This window comes from Callorhinus ursinus, unplaced genomic scaffold (genome assembly GCF_003265705.2).
Source record: "Callorhinus ursinus isolate GAN/ISIS: 27379988/994484 unplaced genomic scaffold, GSC_fseal_2.0 scaffold20, whole genome shotgun sequence".
NCBI classification, from domain to species: Eukaryota; Metazoa; Chordata; class Mammalia; order Carnivora; family Otariidae; genus Callorhinus; species Callorhinus ursinus.
This window is the reverse complement of record NW_027397082.1, coordinates 6,907,540-6,920,240: the sequence shown is the minus strand read 5'-3', so window position 1 is coordinate 6,920,240 and position 12,701 is coordinate 6,907,540. Positions and strand designations below refer to the sequence as shown.

At 43.4% G+C, this 12,701-nt stretch overlaps 1 protein-coding gene across 12 annotated transcripts in view; it reads right to left on the bottom strand.

Moving 5' to 3' along the window:
- Positions 1–12,701, bottom strand: part of ABLIM1 (actin binding LIM protein 1) — a 300,260-nt gene that overhangs the window by 192,915 nt on the left and 94,644 nt on the right. For 10 of the 12 annotated variants that reach the window (XM_073904161.1, XM_073904159.1, XM_073904160.1 and 7 more), the window contains exon 1: positions 1,654–1,912. The exons of the other annotated variants lie outside the window; for them this stretch is intronic. In XM_073904161.1, the coding sequence (XP_073760262.1) occupies positions 1,654–1,897 (244 nt within the window). In that variant the 5' untranslated portion in view covers positions 1,898–1,912. Of the gene's footprint in view, positions 1–1,653; positions 1,913–12,701 lie in introns of those variants that run through there. 12 annotated transcript variants of the gene reach the window in all.

Genomic DNA, 12,701 nt, shown 5'->3' with positions numbered 1-12,701 from the left:
GGAGCTGTCAGGTTCCCCACCCCATCCTGCCTTAGCGGTGATCGGCCAGCCACTCCTCCCCGTCCCCGTCAAAGCTCCGGATAGCCACAGTGAGCTTCCACTTCATCCCCACTGGGACGGGCAGAATCACAGGTCAGATAACAACAAGAGCCGGCAAGGATGTGGAGAAACCGTAACATTCATATGCTGTCCATGAGAGTGTTAAAGTGGTGAGGTGCTTTGGAAAACAGTCTGGAAGCTTCTCAGAAGGTTAAACATAGTCACCATGTGACCTGCCAACCTCTCTCCTATCGATAGACCCAAGAGAAATGAAAAGACATGTCCACACAAAAACTTGTATGTGAATGTTATAGCGGCATTGTTCATAACAGCCAAAAAGGTGAAAACCACCCAAACGTCCATCAACCGTTGAGTAGATAAACAAAATGTGGTGTAAGCGTACAAGGCAACCCTATGTAGCCATAACAGGGAATGAAGTACTGGAAAACAAGCTAAGTGAAAGAAGCCAGATACAAAAGACTACATAGTGTATGATTCCACTCCTATGAAATGTCCAGAACAGGGAAATCTGTAGAGCCAGAGTGTAGGTTAGTGGTTTCCCAAGACTAAGGGTGGGGTTGGAAGGATAGGGTGGTAGCCTGGCAGTAGCTAACAGTACAGCGTTTCTTTCTGAAACAATAAAAAATATTCCAAAAATCACCGTGACGACGATGGTGGCACATATCAGTATATATTAGTGAATAAACTAAAATCATATATACTCTAAATGGGTAAATTGTATGGTATATGAATTCTACCTCAAAAAAGCTGTTAAAAAAATAATTGCGAAAAGCAAAATGAAAGACCCCCATGGAGGTTAACTCACCTACCTCACCTCACCTTAATCCAACCCTGCCCTCCTCCGAGCTGTCCAGGAATTAGCAGCTATCTGACTTTCTGGCTCCTTTGGCTCATGTTCCTCCTTTTCCGGGACCATGTCTAATAGCCTTTGCCTCCTGTACTGATTCTAGCCTGATTTGGACAAGGAGCGAGCAGCTGAGTATCATCTTCATTAATTATACATTCAAAGTGTATAAACGCCCCAGTGTGGTCACTCTTGCCCACAGGCTGGGCTTTCTCCCTCTCTTTCCCGGACAGATGGACAGGTGACCACGTTCCAATGAGCTTCACCGAAAAGAAGCCTCGACCAGTTCTCCAAATATTACAACTCTTTTTCCTTTTTCTTTTGTAAATATCACACAAGATGAGCGCACCCTAGGCGGGAACACAATTGAGAAATCTCACCTTTCCAGAGGTCCTTCTTTACTACTGTCAAGAGCCTGCCTTGAATATATCTTTTCAATCCACGCTTTAACATATGAAGGAACAGCAAGTATGGCTAGAGATCTTTCCTTTTCATCACACTTCCTAGTTTGGAAAGAGCAAACACTGGCTGCTGAGATTATAAAATCATGGACGAAAATATCGTCAGAACTTAGCTCCATAGCTCCACTCAGATTGCAGTCTCCTTTCCCCCTACCCAACCCCCTGTTAATTATGTGTAAGGGATAGTGTTTCTTTTGAGGAATGCAGCATGGAAGAACGACTTTAGATGGTACTTCAGAGGCCAATCATAAAACACAAAGCCGTGTGCAGACTGGGCTCCTTACTTACCGGGAGGATCCAAGCAGCTAAACAAGTGCTCCAGGGTGCAGTAGGCCTCAGGATGCAGATACAACAAGTGGGTAATGGTGGCCCGCCTGTGAGCAGGTAGGGGGGTCCCAGTGATGCTCACATCCTCCACGACTAGCCTCCTTCTATAGGAGCCCGTGGGGCTGGCTCTCTCACAAGAGGACATTCTGCTTTTCTCAGAGCTGCACAGTTTCCCCAGACACTTTAAACCGAGGAAGGATGGCATCTTGGCATGGATTGCAAACAACGGAGAAACGGACACCAGGAGCCCAAGAGGTTATGCTTTCCCTTCAACTCTCCTGGCTCCTTCTTGTTTTTTTCTTCTTCACCGCCCGCTAAAGAAGATTAGGGAAGATGTATTTAAGTGATTAGCCTCAAGAGCTTAGGGCTCCATATAGTCAGAGGATCCGGTATAGAAACAGTAGCTACCAGGAACTCAGGCTTATGTCAGCCTGAGAGGTGAATGCATATTCAAAAACCAGAATAATATCCAGAGCAAGAGGAAGGACATACCTGCGGTATCTAAAAGAATTTACCTGCCAACAGTCCTCGTATATTAATATCACCTGGCAGGAGCACCGCGAACAGCTCTAAGGATATCTACACATATTTTATGTAGAGCAGAAGAAACTCAGATAATAATTCCAAGTTCTTCAGTATTTCAGATCTCACGGGAGAGAGACCTCAAGAGAAGTCTTCAGCTTCAACCAGCAATAAATCCAGCTCCAGGCCACAGTCAACGTTCCTTTCCACCTTCTAGAGGAAAACCCCTCCTCCCAGTGCCAATCTTTCTGCTTTATTCCATTAATCCAATGCGAATAATATTCTTAATGTTGTTTCGTGGGGTTTCTGCCAGTGCAGAATCACATGACGGAAGCAGAATTACCATGCGGGTAGCTGCGTGTTTTCACAAAGTTACAAGCTAGCAGGACCCTCACGCAACTAGGGTGCTGACATATCAAGGGCGACCCTAGCCATGAGTGTTTGCCCTCTGACACCCACTCAGGAAGGTTAAGCACAATATATGACTGTCTGAAATAACACAACAGTCAAAAGTCAGAGTGAAAAAATCTATTCTGCCTTCTCCTGACCCTGGGCCATTATGTTCTGATACCATTTTCCTTTCATTAAAACCTCCACACACTTTAAACAGAACAGAATTAGAGAGCTGGAAAGGCCTTCAGAGCTAATCTAGTCCAGTGCTTCGCAAATAACACTGTGCCTAAGAATCTTCTGTTGAAGCACTCGACTGTGGAACACTAGCCTGGACCTCCAAATGTGATGCTGTTGGGGGGTGAGGCCCAGGAACTTATATTCCTCAAAGTTCCCCAGACCGGGACTAGCACTCAGGAAGCACTGATCTCCTCCAGGCCTTTAACTTTTTTAAGATGAGGCAGGTAAGTCTCAGACATGCTAAGTGACTTTCCCAGGACAACACAGCAAGCCCATGGCGGATCCAGGTCTCCTGACTCCTAGGTTATGACTCTTCCTACGATAGTTGTCAGGTCCTTTCACAAAACCTACAGACAGATGAAGCAGAGAAAGGAAACTAGTTTCTAATCTTTAATGCAAGACTTGGCAACAGAGCCAGAGAATCCACATGTGCTAGAATGACTCTAGCCCAATGGGAAGCACGGTGGGACTGGAGGAGTAGATTCTGTCCAGAGGCCTTCCAGATTGGGATGGAGCTGGGGAAGGTTGAAATAGGGTAGCCTTTCTACTACCACAGTCACATGGTGAAATTTCTGTTCTCAAATTTGGGGAATTAAGCCCTAGACCACTACTGCCCCCAGAAAATAAATCCTTCCAAGGTCTTCCTCTACAAACAGTTTACAAAGCAGGTGAAATAATCTGTATGTGTTCTATTTCTTCCTCCGGTTAGGTTCCCATAGACCTGCTCTTTGCAAACTAAGCACCTGAGCAGCTCTATCTGCTTATGTGTGTTCACATGGCTCATTTGTGAAATGTGTGTGTGTGTTTATAGAGAGGCTGGATGCAGCCACTTTAAACATAGGCTCTAGTATACATTAACAATGTACAAACATAGACTTTGGACAGTTCAGATGATTATTTTCTTTGAATCCAGCATCTTCCTGACCAAGCCAAAGTGTAACTATTCCATGGCAAAGCTGGTATGCCTTTTTGGTCCCTAAACTTGTCAAGCATTGCCCACTGAAATGAATTCTATAGCATGGACTCCACCTCAACACTTAGCTGTTGTTATCAGTAGATAATCAGGCCACCCCTAAATTTTTTGACAAGATTAGAGATCCATATATTCAGTTCAAGAAGCAATTGTGTTCCAATAGCTTATATAAAGGGAAAATTAAATTCTTCAATAAAAGGGTTATATGTGAGAAGTTTGATCTATTTTATGAATTTTAGATCAGGATGGAAAGTGAGCTACATGTGGACCATAGACAAGGCTGATGAAAGTAACAGAGGTTTGTTTGCTTTTAAAGACAATCTGACTACACAGAGATGTGAGGGGTGGCTCTCTTCTCAGGCGGTGGAGAGAGAGAAAGCTCAGATACCAGTTGCTTGGGAATTGGAGCCAGCACGGACAATGGGCACTAAGTTCCGCTCGCCAGGATGTCCAGAGTTCTTTAACCTCTTCCTCATAGTTCAGGGTAAACACCCAGCAGAGGACAAGCCGCCTATCATTTTTTTTTTAAACAAAGACCTTTGCATTTTGCTCTTGAAGTGCAGTTGACAGACAATATTATATTAGTTTCAGGAGTACAACATAGTGATTCAACATTTAGATATATTACGAGGTAATCACAATAAATCTAGCGAACACCTGTCACCATACAAAGTTTTTGCTGTATTAACTATATTCCCTATGCTGTACATTGCATCCTGTGTCTTATAACTGGAAGCTTGTACCTGTTAATCCCCTCCCCCCATTCTGCCTATTCCCCTACCCCCCCTCCCCTCTGCCAAGCCTCCAATCTTAAAGATATGCTTCCAGGGGGATCCCCCTGAGTGCAATCTCTTCAGTCATGAAAGCACAGTATGGAGAAGATCCCTAAAGAACCTTCAATGGACCCATTTCTTCCACCACTACATGAATATCAGCCTCTTGCCACGGCCCATAAAATGACAGGCATAGCATTTTCAAAGAAGTATAGTGGGTCTGAGGACAGTTTATAGGGTTGTGTGATGAAGTATCACAATGCATTACACTACAAAGCTAATGCTAATTACAAATGCCACATTCACCCTAGATTTTGGTGGCCTGCGTATCTCATCAGGTAGGATATTCCTAATTCTGCTAGTAACAGTTCCACTGCACCTGCACAAGCTCTTCTAGGATGTGAAAAGAAACTATCAGTGGACAAATTCACCAAGTGGCTTCACCTCGCACCGAGAGGCCCGAGCACTCTGCACGCTGCAGGAACTCGATGATGAGATGAACCCCAACCTCAGAGCCAGGCATTCTGAGGCGACATATTGTTCAGAGGCTGGATGCCTTCACTACTTCTTAATGCACCAGTCACAGGTCAATTCCTGCAGTGATTTTTTCCAGAAATGCACTCTGACTTTTCTTTAATTTTATTCTATGTTATGATTTAGGTTTTTCTTCCCCCAAAGGCCTACCTCTCCCTTTAAAATATCTGCTGCGATCTATCTGCTTCTTGCTAAGAAAAAACATTTTAAGAGAGAAAACCACCACCTTAAAATGTGAATCTTTATGGCATTTAGTTTTCTAAGGGAATGGTCTAAATTTACAGCCTGTGGCTTTATCAGTGATAATGGGGTTACTGGCTTTTCAGTTTGGGTTCTGGTTTTAATCAGAAATGAGCAAACAAAGGAGCTCAGCAAGTACATGGAAAGTGCCTGCGGTAGCTCCCAGTTATCGGGATGATCCCTGCTGCTGAGCAGAACGGAGGAAGCAGAGAAACAGCTTTCTAATTGGGAAATATCAGCGCAAGGGGCACAGTTGGACTTTCAGATGCACCTCGGCCCCTTGGAGGTTCTCCCATTCCAGCAGCTACACCTCTTGCTGTGACCAGCAAGCCTCAAGTTTAGCCCTTCTCTTTGCCTGCATGGTCAACCCTGGGCATCTCTTCTGCAAAGCTCACTGTTTAAGGGGTCTTACCCTTTCCTCCAAAGCAGGCTGTGATTTTCTGAGCATACTGACACAGGCTCCCCCCTGGGCAGGGCTCCTCGGGAAGGCCTGCTTCGTCCATCACTCGGCAGGCAGCGGCCTCTCTTCCCGTAATGCCACCCGCCCCAGACCTGCTCAAAACAGGACAAGCAGCCAAGCCCCCTTATCCATATCATCTCCATCAATAATTCAGATACTACATAAAATCTGCTGAGCCTTCAGGATTGAGAGCACCAAGGCACTATGAGGACTGAAGCATAATTAGTTTAACAGACAGCAAGCGTCTCAGATTACTCTCTGACAATATTCTCCATAGGCAAGATTTCCAAATGGCAGTGAGAGCCAGGCTTGGAATGCCTTCAAGGAAGCAGCAGCAGACGGGGATAGGCTCTGGGAGGGTCACAGGCATCCAGAAGCCCAAGCCCCGTATGTTAGACAAGGCTGCCCCACGAATCTGTTCCATAGGATCCCAGCACTATGTTTCTGACTACATATCACAACCTACCAGCTTTGGTCTTGTTCAGTTTCTACACTTCTCTCCACCCTGAACATATCCCGACCCTTAATCTTTCTTATGCTTCTTTCTCTTTTCCTGACATTTCTCAACCTTCTCCTATCTGATCCTTCTGAAAAGCCACCCGCACTTAAAAGTGCAGCTCAACTCTGACCTCCCCCCTCCAGGTGTCCAGAATTACTCCAGCTACAATCAATTCCTGTCTGTCTTGTCCCAAAGTAGCAGCTCTCCCATACGATTTCTTATATCCTGCACTGTAATACGGTTATCTGTAGACTTTTATTTCCTCTGCTAGCTGCGAAGCTTCTAGGGGGCAGGAGTCTTGCCTTTGTCACCCTATATCCGACATATCTCCCACACATACTAGGTGCTCAATGCCTTGTAAAGAGAATTTGACCATTCCTGGTAAGAACTCAGTGTGAAACATGAGTATCTAATACCTGGGCAAAAGGCAGGTTATCAAAGACAAAACACACTTTGGTCATTCTTAACTGCTTCAGTGGGAGAGGACAATAAAGACCTTTTTACTGATGAGCCTGAGATCTCTTATTCCTACATATGCGGGATGGGATTCTCTTCTGGCAGGTCAGAGCTGATCTAAGTGCCACTGACCTGGAAGGCACGAAGTGACAGGCACATGCCCATGAGGCCCAAGCCAGGTGAGGCCACGAGAAGCTGTCCCGGTGGTTGGTCATTAGGAGACAAGCCGTCCTTACTGGTGGGATAAATAGCTGAATGTGGACCCGGAAACCCGGTGTCAGCATTTCTCAGCACATCCGCTGATGGAGGGGCCCCGGAGCAGGTATGTGGCTCCTACCTGCCCCAGCCTCCCCTCCCAGACCTCCCAGAGGAAAAATGCAGAGGGAAGTGTTTCCAGTGACACAGTTTGAAGTATTTATAATTCATCTATCTCACCACGGAATAGCTCTGACTCACTCTGGCAAACCTCATGCTGTCAGTTTACTAGAAAACATCAACAATCCCCAAATAATCTATTTCCTGACTGTGCTGCAAGCAGGGCCTCCTGCTCACTGAAGTCTTTTGCCATCATTCACCTCTGGACTTAAACTTGGACTTCAAAGAGGAACTCCTTGTAGTTCATGGTCACAAGAAATATGCAAGATAGATAAGGACCAGAACAGGACACCTGATTAAAATCAGTGTCAGGCTTTTCACCATCCTTTGTTTAAGGGATCTATCTTCATGCTACAAATATTTCCTGAGCACCTACAATATGACAGGTCAGGTGTTAGCTGCCTTCACAGTGAATGAGACAGGAGCCCTCAAAGGGCACGTAAATTAGCAGGCGATGCATGCATGTATTTGCCCAACTGTAGCCCAACTTGGTAAATACCACCCCAGGGTAGAGTTAGAGCAGTAAGACGTTGGGGGCTTAGCTTAGAGATTTTGGATATGGTAAGTGGCACGTCTTAATTTTCTGTCTTAAAGAAAATGTGTTTCCAAAAGACAAGTGGCTTGCGTTTCGCCTCTGACATGGACAATTATTATGTATTTCTATTCTGTTCCCAACAGTGGCACACAAAAACGCATTTCCCTTAGGGAGTCCGTGGGGGGAGGGGGCAGGGGGAAGGGGGGGTGTCAGACGTGTTCCCCCAGCATGCTCTCAATGCCGTGCTCTGATATTATGAAAGTGCATGGGAGGGAAAGACTGAGTCAGCCTCGTGCTGGTGGGATTACGGAAAATATGAAGTTCGAGCTGAACCTCAAAGAAAAAATTTACCAAGAAAATAAGCAGATTAGGGGAAGGCAGAAAAGAACAATCCAAAGAGAGGATGCTCTGGAAGAATGCTTCATTCAGATCACACACCTGATGATGGGAAGGGAGGTCAAGAGACAGGGAAGGTCTTGGAAGGAAGAGCCTATCCATTCACCTATAAACAACTCTATTTAGAGAAATAAAATGGCATTACCTTTGAGCAAGAACAAAATAAATGCCTCCAAACAGTCTGCTGACTGCCGTTCTTTCTTCAGAGGGTCAGAACGCTGGGAAAACTTGGCAAACAGCCACAGGCACCTTTCACCCTGGTTCAGTATTAACTGCCTCTCTTAGCACTTGTTTTTGTCCAAGTACTTTATAACCATAAATGTGTTCATCATGGCAGCCATCCTGAGAGGTGAGGGGGTGACACATGCCACACAAAGCCCCCACATCTCGGACTGAGAAACTGAGACCCAAGGGTCATTGCTCCCCTTGAAATGAAACCCACAGTCAGAACTCGATGTGTGAAGAGAACCTAAATTCCCCAAAGGCAGATCTAAGAACGTAATATGAATAAAAGATGCCTCTGCCTATTTGGAATTTCAGGGCTATAAAAGGTTTTAGGACACGGTGTTTTAAATGTGGCTACAGATGGAAAACGATTTTTCTAACAAAGGGGAACCTACCCTTGTCTCTCCATAGTCTGAGATGGTCTGGTAACTTTCACGGCACCCTTGATCTGGAAGGAACAATTATACTGGATGCAAAATTGGGAGTCTCTGATGTGAAAGATGCTTTCAAGAATCATCATCATCCAGGCATCATTTCATCTACTGTTTGTCAATAGCTAAAAGATAATGTATTGCAATATGGAAAGAAAATTCTAGATCATATATATATGGTCTCATTCTTTAACATTTTAAAGTACGCGCATGCTTTAGAATATACACATTAATACAGTTCAAGTGTATTGTTTATCAGCAAATAGCATAAAATTTTTTAACGCTAGGATGCAAAATCAAGAGAGTCTGGAGACTGGGGATTAGTCTATCAAAATGAATCATAAGGAAACTAATAAGAACTCAACTAACCAGAGGTAAGTACTAAATAATGGATGAACCAAAGTTAAAAATACATAAAGAACAACAATGTGGCGGGTAAATGCATGCCCGGGCTCTGGAGTAAGAAAACCTCATTCAGATCCTGATTCCACTACTTACTACTGGGTAACCTCAGGTGAGTTTTTCACGGGTTTCAACCTTGATTACCTTGTCTGTAAATGGATATAATAATAGTATCTCCTCCATGTATCTACTAAATCCCTTAGCAGTTCCTAGTCTCTAGGAGGGGCTCTATATATACTAACTCAAAGACTGGAAATCAGACTCATAGGACTAAAAATAGAAGTTAAAACAACAATTCAGGCTGTCTGTTGATCCTGAGATACCTGTGAGTGTTAGGATATGTGTAAAGTACAGTCCCTCCCTAAAGAAGAAGCCACTACTCAGATCCAGACAATTATTGCTAGTTTGGAATGCAGGCCAAGTATTGCCAGATGTTCAGATTTTTATGTGAAATCTCCCAAATTTCAAACATTTGCAACTAGCTAAAAAAAAAAAAAAGAAAAAAAAAAGAAAAGCCCAACTGTCTCTATCCCCCCCCCCCCACTGCCAACACACACACACACACACACATGCTTACAGGCCGACAGTGCCTGTGGATCAGCAGTCTGGGACCTGTGTATAAGTTATTTCAAACCTTGGTATAAACCCTTCCACCCACTGAGCTTAAACCAAACAGTTATGATTTATTTCAGGACCTGGCAGAAGGTGGTGGGGTGCAAAATTTTGAGAAGCGTTGGCAGCTTTCACATAAAAGATTCATACCTTCTCATTTGTAAAATCGGGTTTTAATTATGGCATCTCTGCTCTGAGCCACTGCTTAAGCATCCACATATTCCCCAACAATTAAGTGTGTAACACCAGTAGCACTTTCAGAGCAAAGTCTCTCACATTTTCCGCCATGCCACAAATAGAAGAACATGGCCTTTCTCCATTATATTGTTTATGTCCACATTATATAATCTTTTATCTTTAATCACTAGTAGGATTCTATTACACATACTACTGTGTAATTTTTCCCTAAACTTTGTTTCTTTTATAAAATTAAGGTCTAATTTACATACCGTGAAAAGCATAGATCTTAGGTGTACAAGTGAATGAGTTTTGACATTCATTCACCCATGTAACCCACATCTCTATCAAGATATAGAATACTTCCACCTCCACAGAAAGTTCTTTGTGCTCCTTCTCAGTTATGCCCACCTCCACACCAGAGACAACCACGGTTCTGATCACCATTTTGACACATTCTAGAACTTCATAGATTACCAGGTTGTACCCCTTTGCCTCTAGCTTCTTCTGCTCAGCATGTTTCTGAAATTCATCCATGTTTCCCTGTTAAATTTTACCTCTAATACTTCCCCTGATGCAAAAATCATAGTTTCTCTCTAATATGCTATAAATCATAATCTGGGTGTTACTACCCCACGGTAAACACCCATTCCATGAACTTTGGAACTGATAGCAAATGCAATACCTACTTTTGGAGTCTGAAAGCTTACTGCTGTTGATACCATGTCACTGATTGGGGCAGGCCATGATTTGGGGGGCTGCCTGGGTGGGCAGCATTGATAGGAAGACTTCAGACTGGGCCAAATTAGAAGGGGCAGTTCTTGGGGGAAGAAGAGCTGTCTGTCTCTGGAAGGACTGAATCAAAAAGGGAAGTGGAAATGGGAAAGGAGTCAATTATGCTTCAGCATGTGGGAGAAGGAAGACAAGGAGAGCACCTAGCCCAGGTTGAGACAGGAAGAGAGATAGATAAGCTTGACTAACCGTGGGGCAAGTGGAGTAAGACAAAGTTGTTAGTAGATAAGGAACACAAGCCGGTTCTAACATCTTCCCACAAATAGAGAGTACCTAATGGAGCCATCCCTTTCTTGCATGGCTTCATACACCCAACCACACTGAGGATGAACAGTGTTTATACAAGTTGACTCCAATGGACAAATAGCCAGAATACAAAGGTGTGGACACTTACTAAGAGGGAAATAGATCTGTGATATGAGGGGTTTGATTAGAACTCCAAAGAATAGAGCCTGAGTGACTAGGGGGAAAAAAAGTACAGCCATTGAAACAAGAGACACAGGAAAGAGATTGATTTTTGTTGATAATGAACTAATTTCAGCTAAAATAATGAGTTTAAGATGTCATCATAATATCTACAAAGTAGTGTCTAACAGGCAAATGGGATGTTCCTCTGAGTCTCAGTGGAAAAGTCAAAGCTGGAGGTGTACCTTTGGCAGTGTCCACCAAAGTGAAGGCTGGAGCCATAGGAACAGATGAAAGAGAAAAAAAATCACTGGACCATGAACTTCTTGAAGGCAAAGGTGGCCTTCTCCATTTCTGTGTTTGCTTCAGGGGAGATGCTTCACAAATATTTATGAACACTGGACCTTGAAATGAATCTTCTTGTAGGTTATCTGGGGAAAATATTAGAAATGCCCATCTAGACTCAATTTACTCTAACTGACCCTTTGTGCATAAATGCTTAAACCTCTCAGCTCATTGCATTAACAAAATGATCCTACTCAGCAGTACTTCCTAGCATTCTAATTAAAGACACATGCATTTTATTGATTAAAATTTCCAGTAACACAGCATAATTCTATTACTTATCTTGCCAAGAAAAGGAGAGAAGCAGTTAAAAAAAACACTCACAGAAGGCTTCAATTCATCCTCCAATTCATCACAGATAATTTGAAAATCTAGTAATTAAACTCACCTAAGAGGATACAGGTTTGCAGAGAACAGATTTAGAAAAATATTGGATTCTAAAGAATATTACCCTTTCCACAATCCACTTCATCATTATAAATGTGCACCCATCAGTAAAACTGTGCCCAGAAAAATCTGAATGTAGCATAGACCATGATCAGTATAAAGGCAATTCAATCAGCATTTATTGAACATCTCTTTGTGCACAGCCCTGCAATAGGTATAAAACAGAAAAACAAAGTGCCTTGCTTTTCATTTTCTGGTGGAAACCAAAGTACTCTACAAAGGCTTCCAATATAGGAGGTCTCAAGACAAAGCAAACAAAAATAGCCTGTACCAGGATGAAGTGGGTGGTGGATGTCTTCAACAGGACAGATGGATCATTTGGAGAGGGGTGTGTGTGTGTGTGTGTGTGTGTGTGTGTGTGTGTGTGTGTGTGTGTTTCTGTGGTTCTCCTATTTATTTATTTTTTCAGAAGGAGAGAATTGCTTGGCACAATTTTTAAACTCACACTGGCATATGGAGAAGCAGAGCAGAGGGTGGGGGAAAGGCAGCCTCAAAATAGAGAATCGAGCAAATGGTAACGCCTAAGGATGTAAAAGGATAGAAAAGGAGCTTTTTAAGAATACAAATTACAAATGCTTTAAAAGATCATCATGTTAGAGTCATAGAAAAAGCAATTAGATAACTTGAAGGTCCACAGAATCCATAGAGTGGATAGAAACAAAGTCAGACCAGGCTGAAAGAAACATCACACTAGGTTAACTGACCACCCACCATTCCTGATTTCAACCATCCTTCCCTCCACACTGTCCCTCCACCTTGGGTTTACTGCCCTGCAAAGCC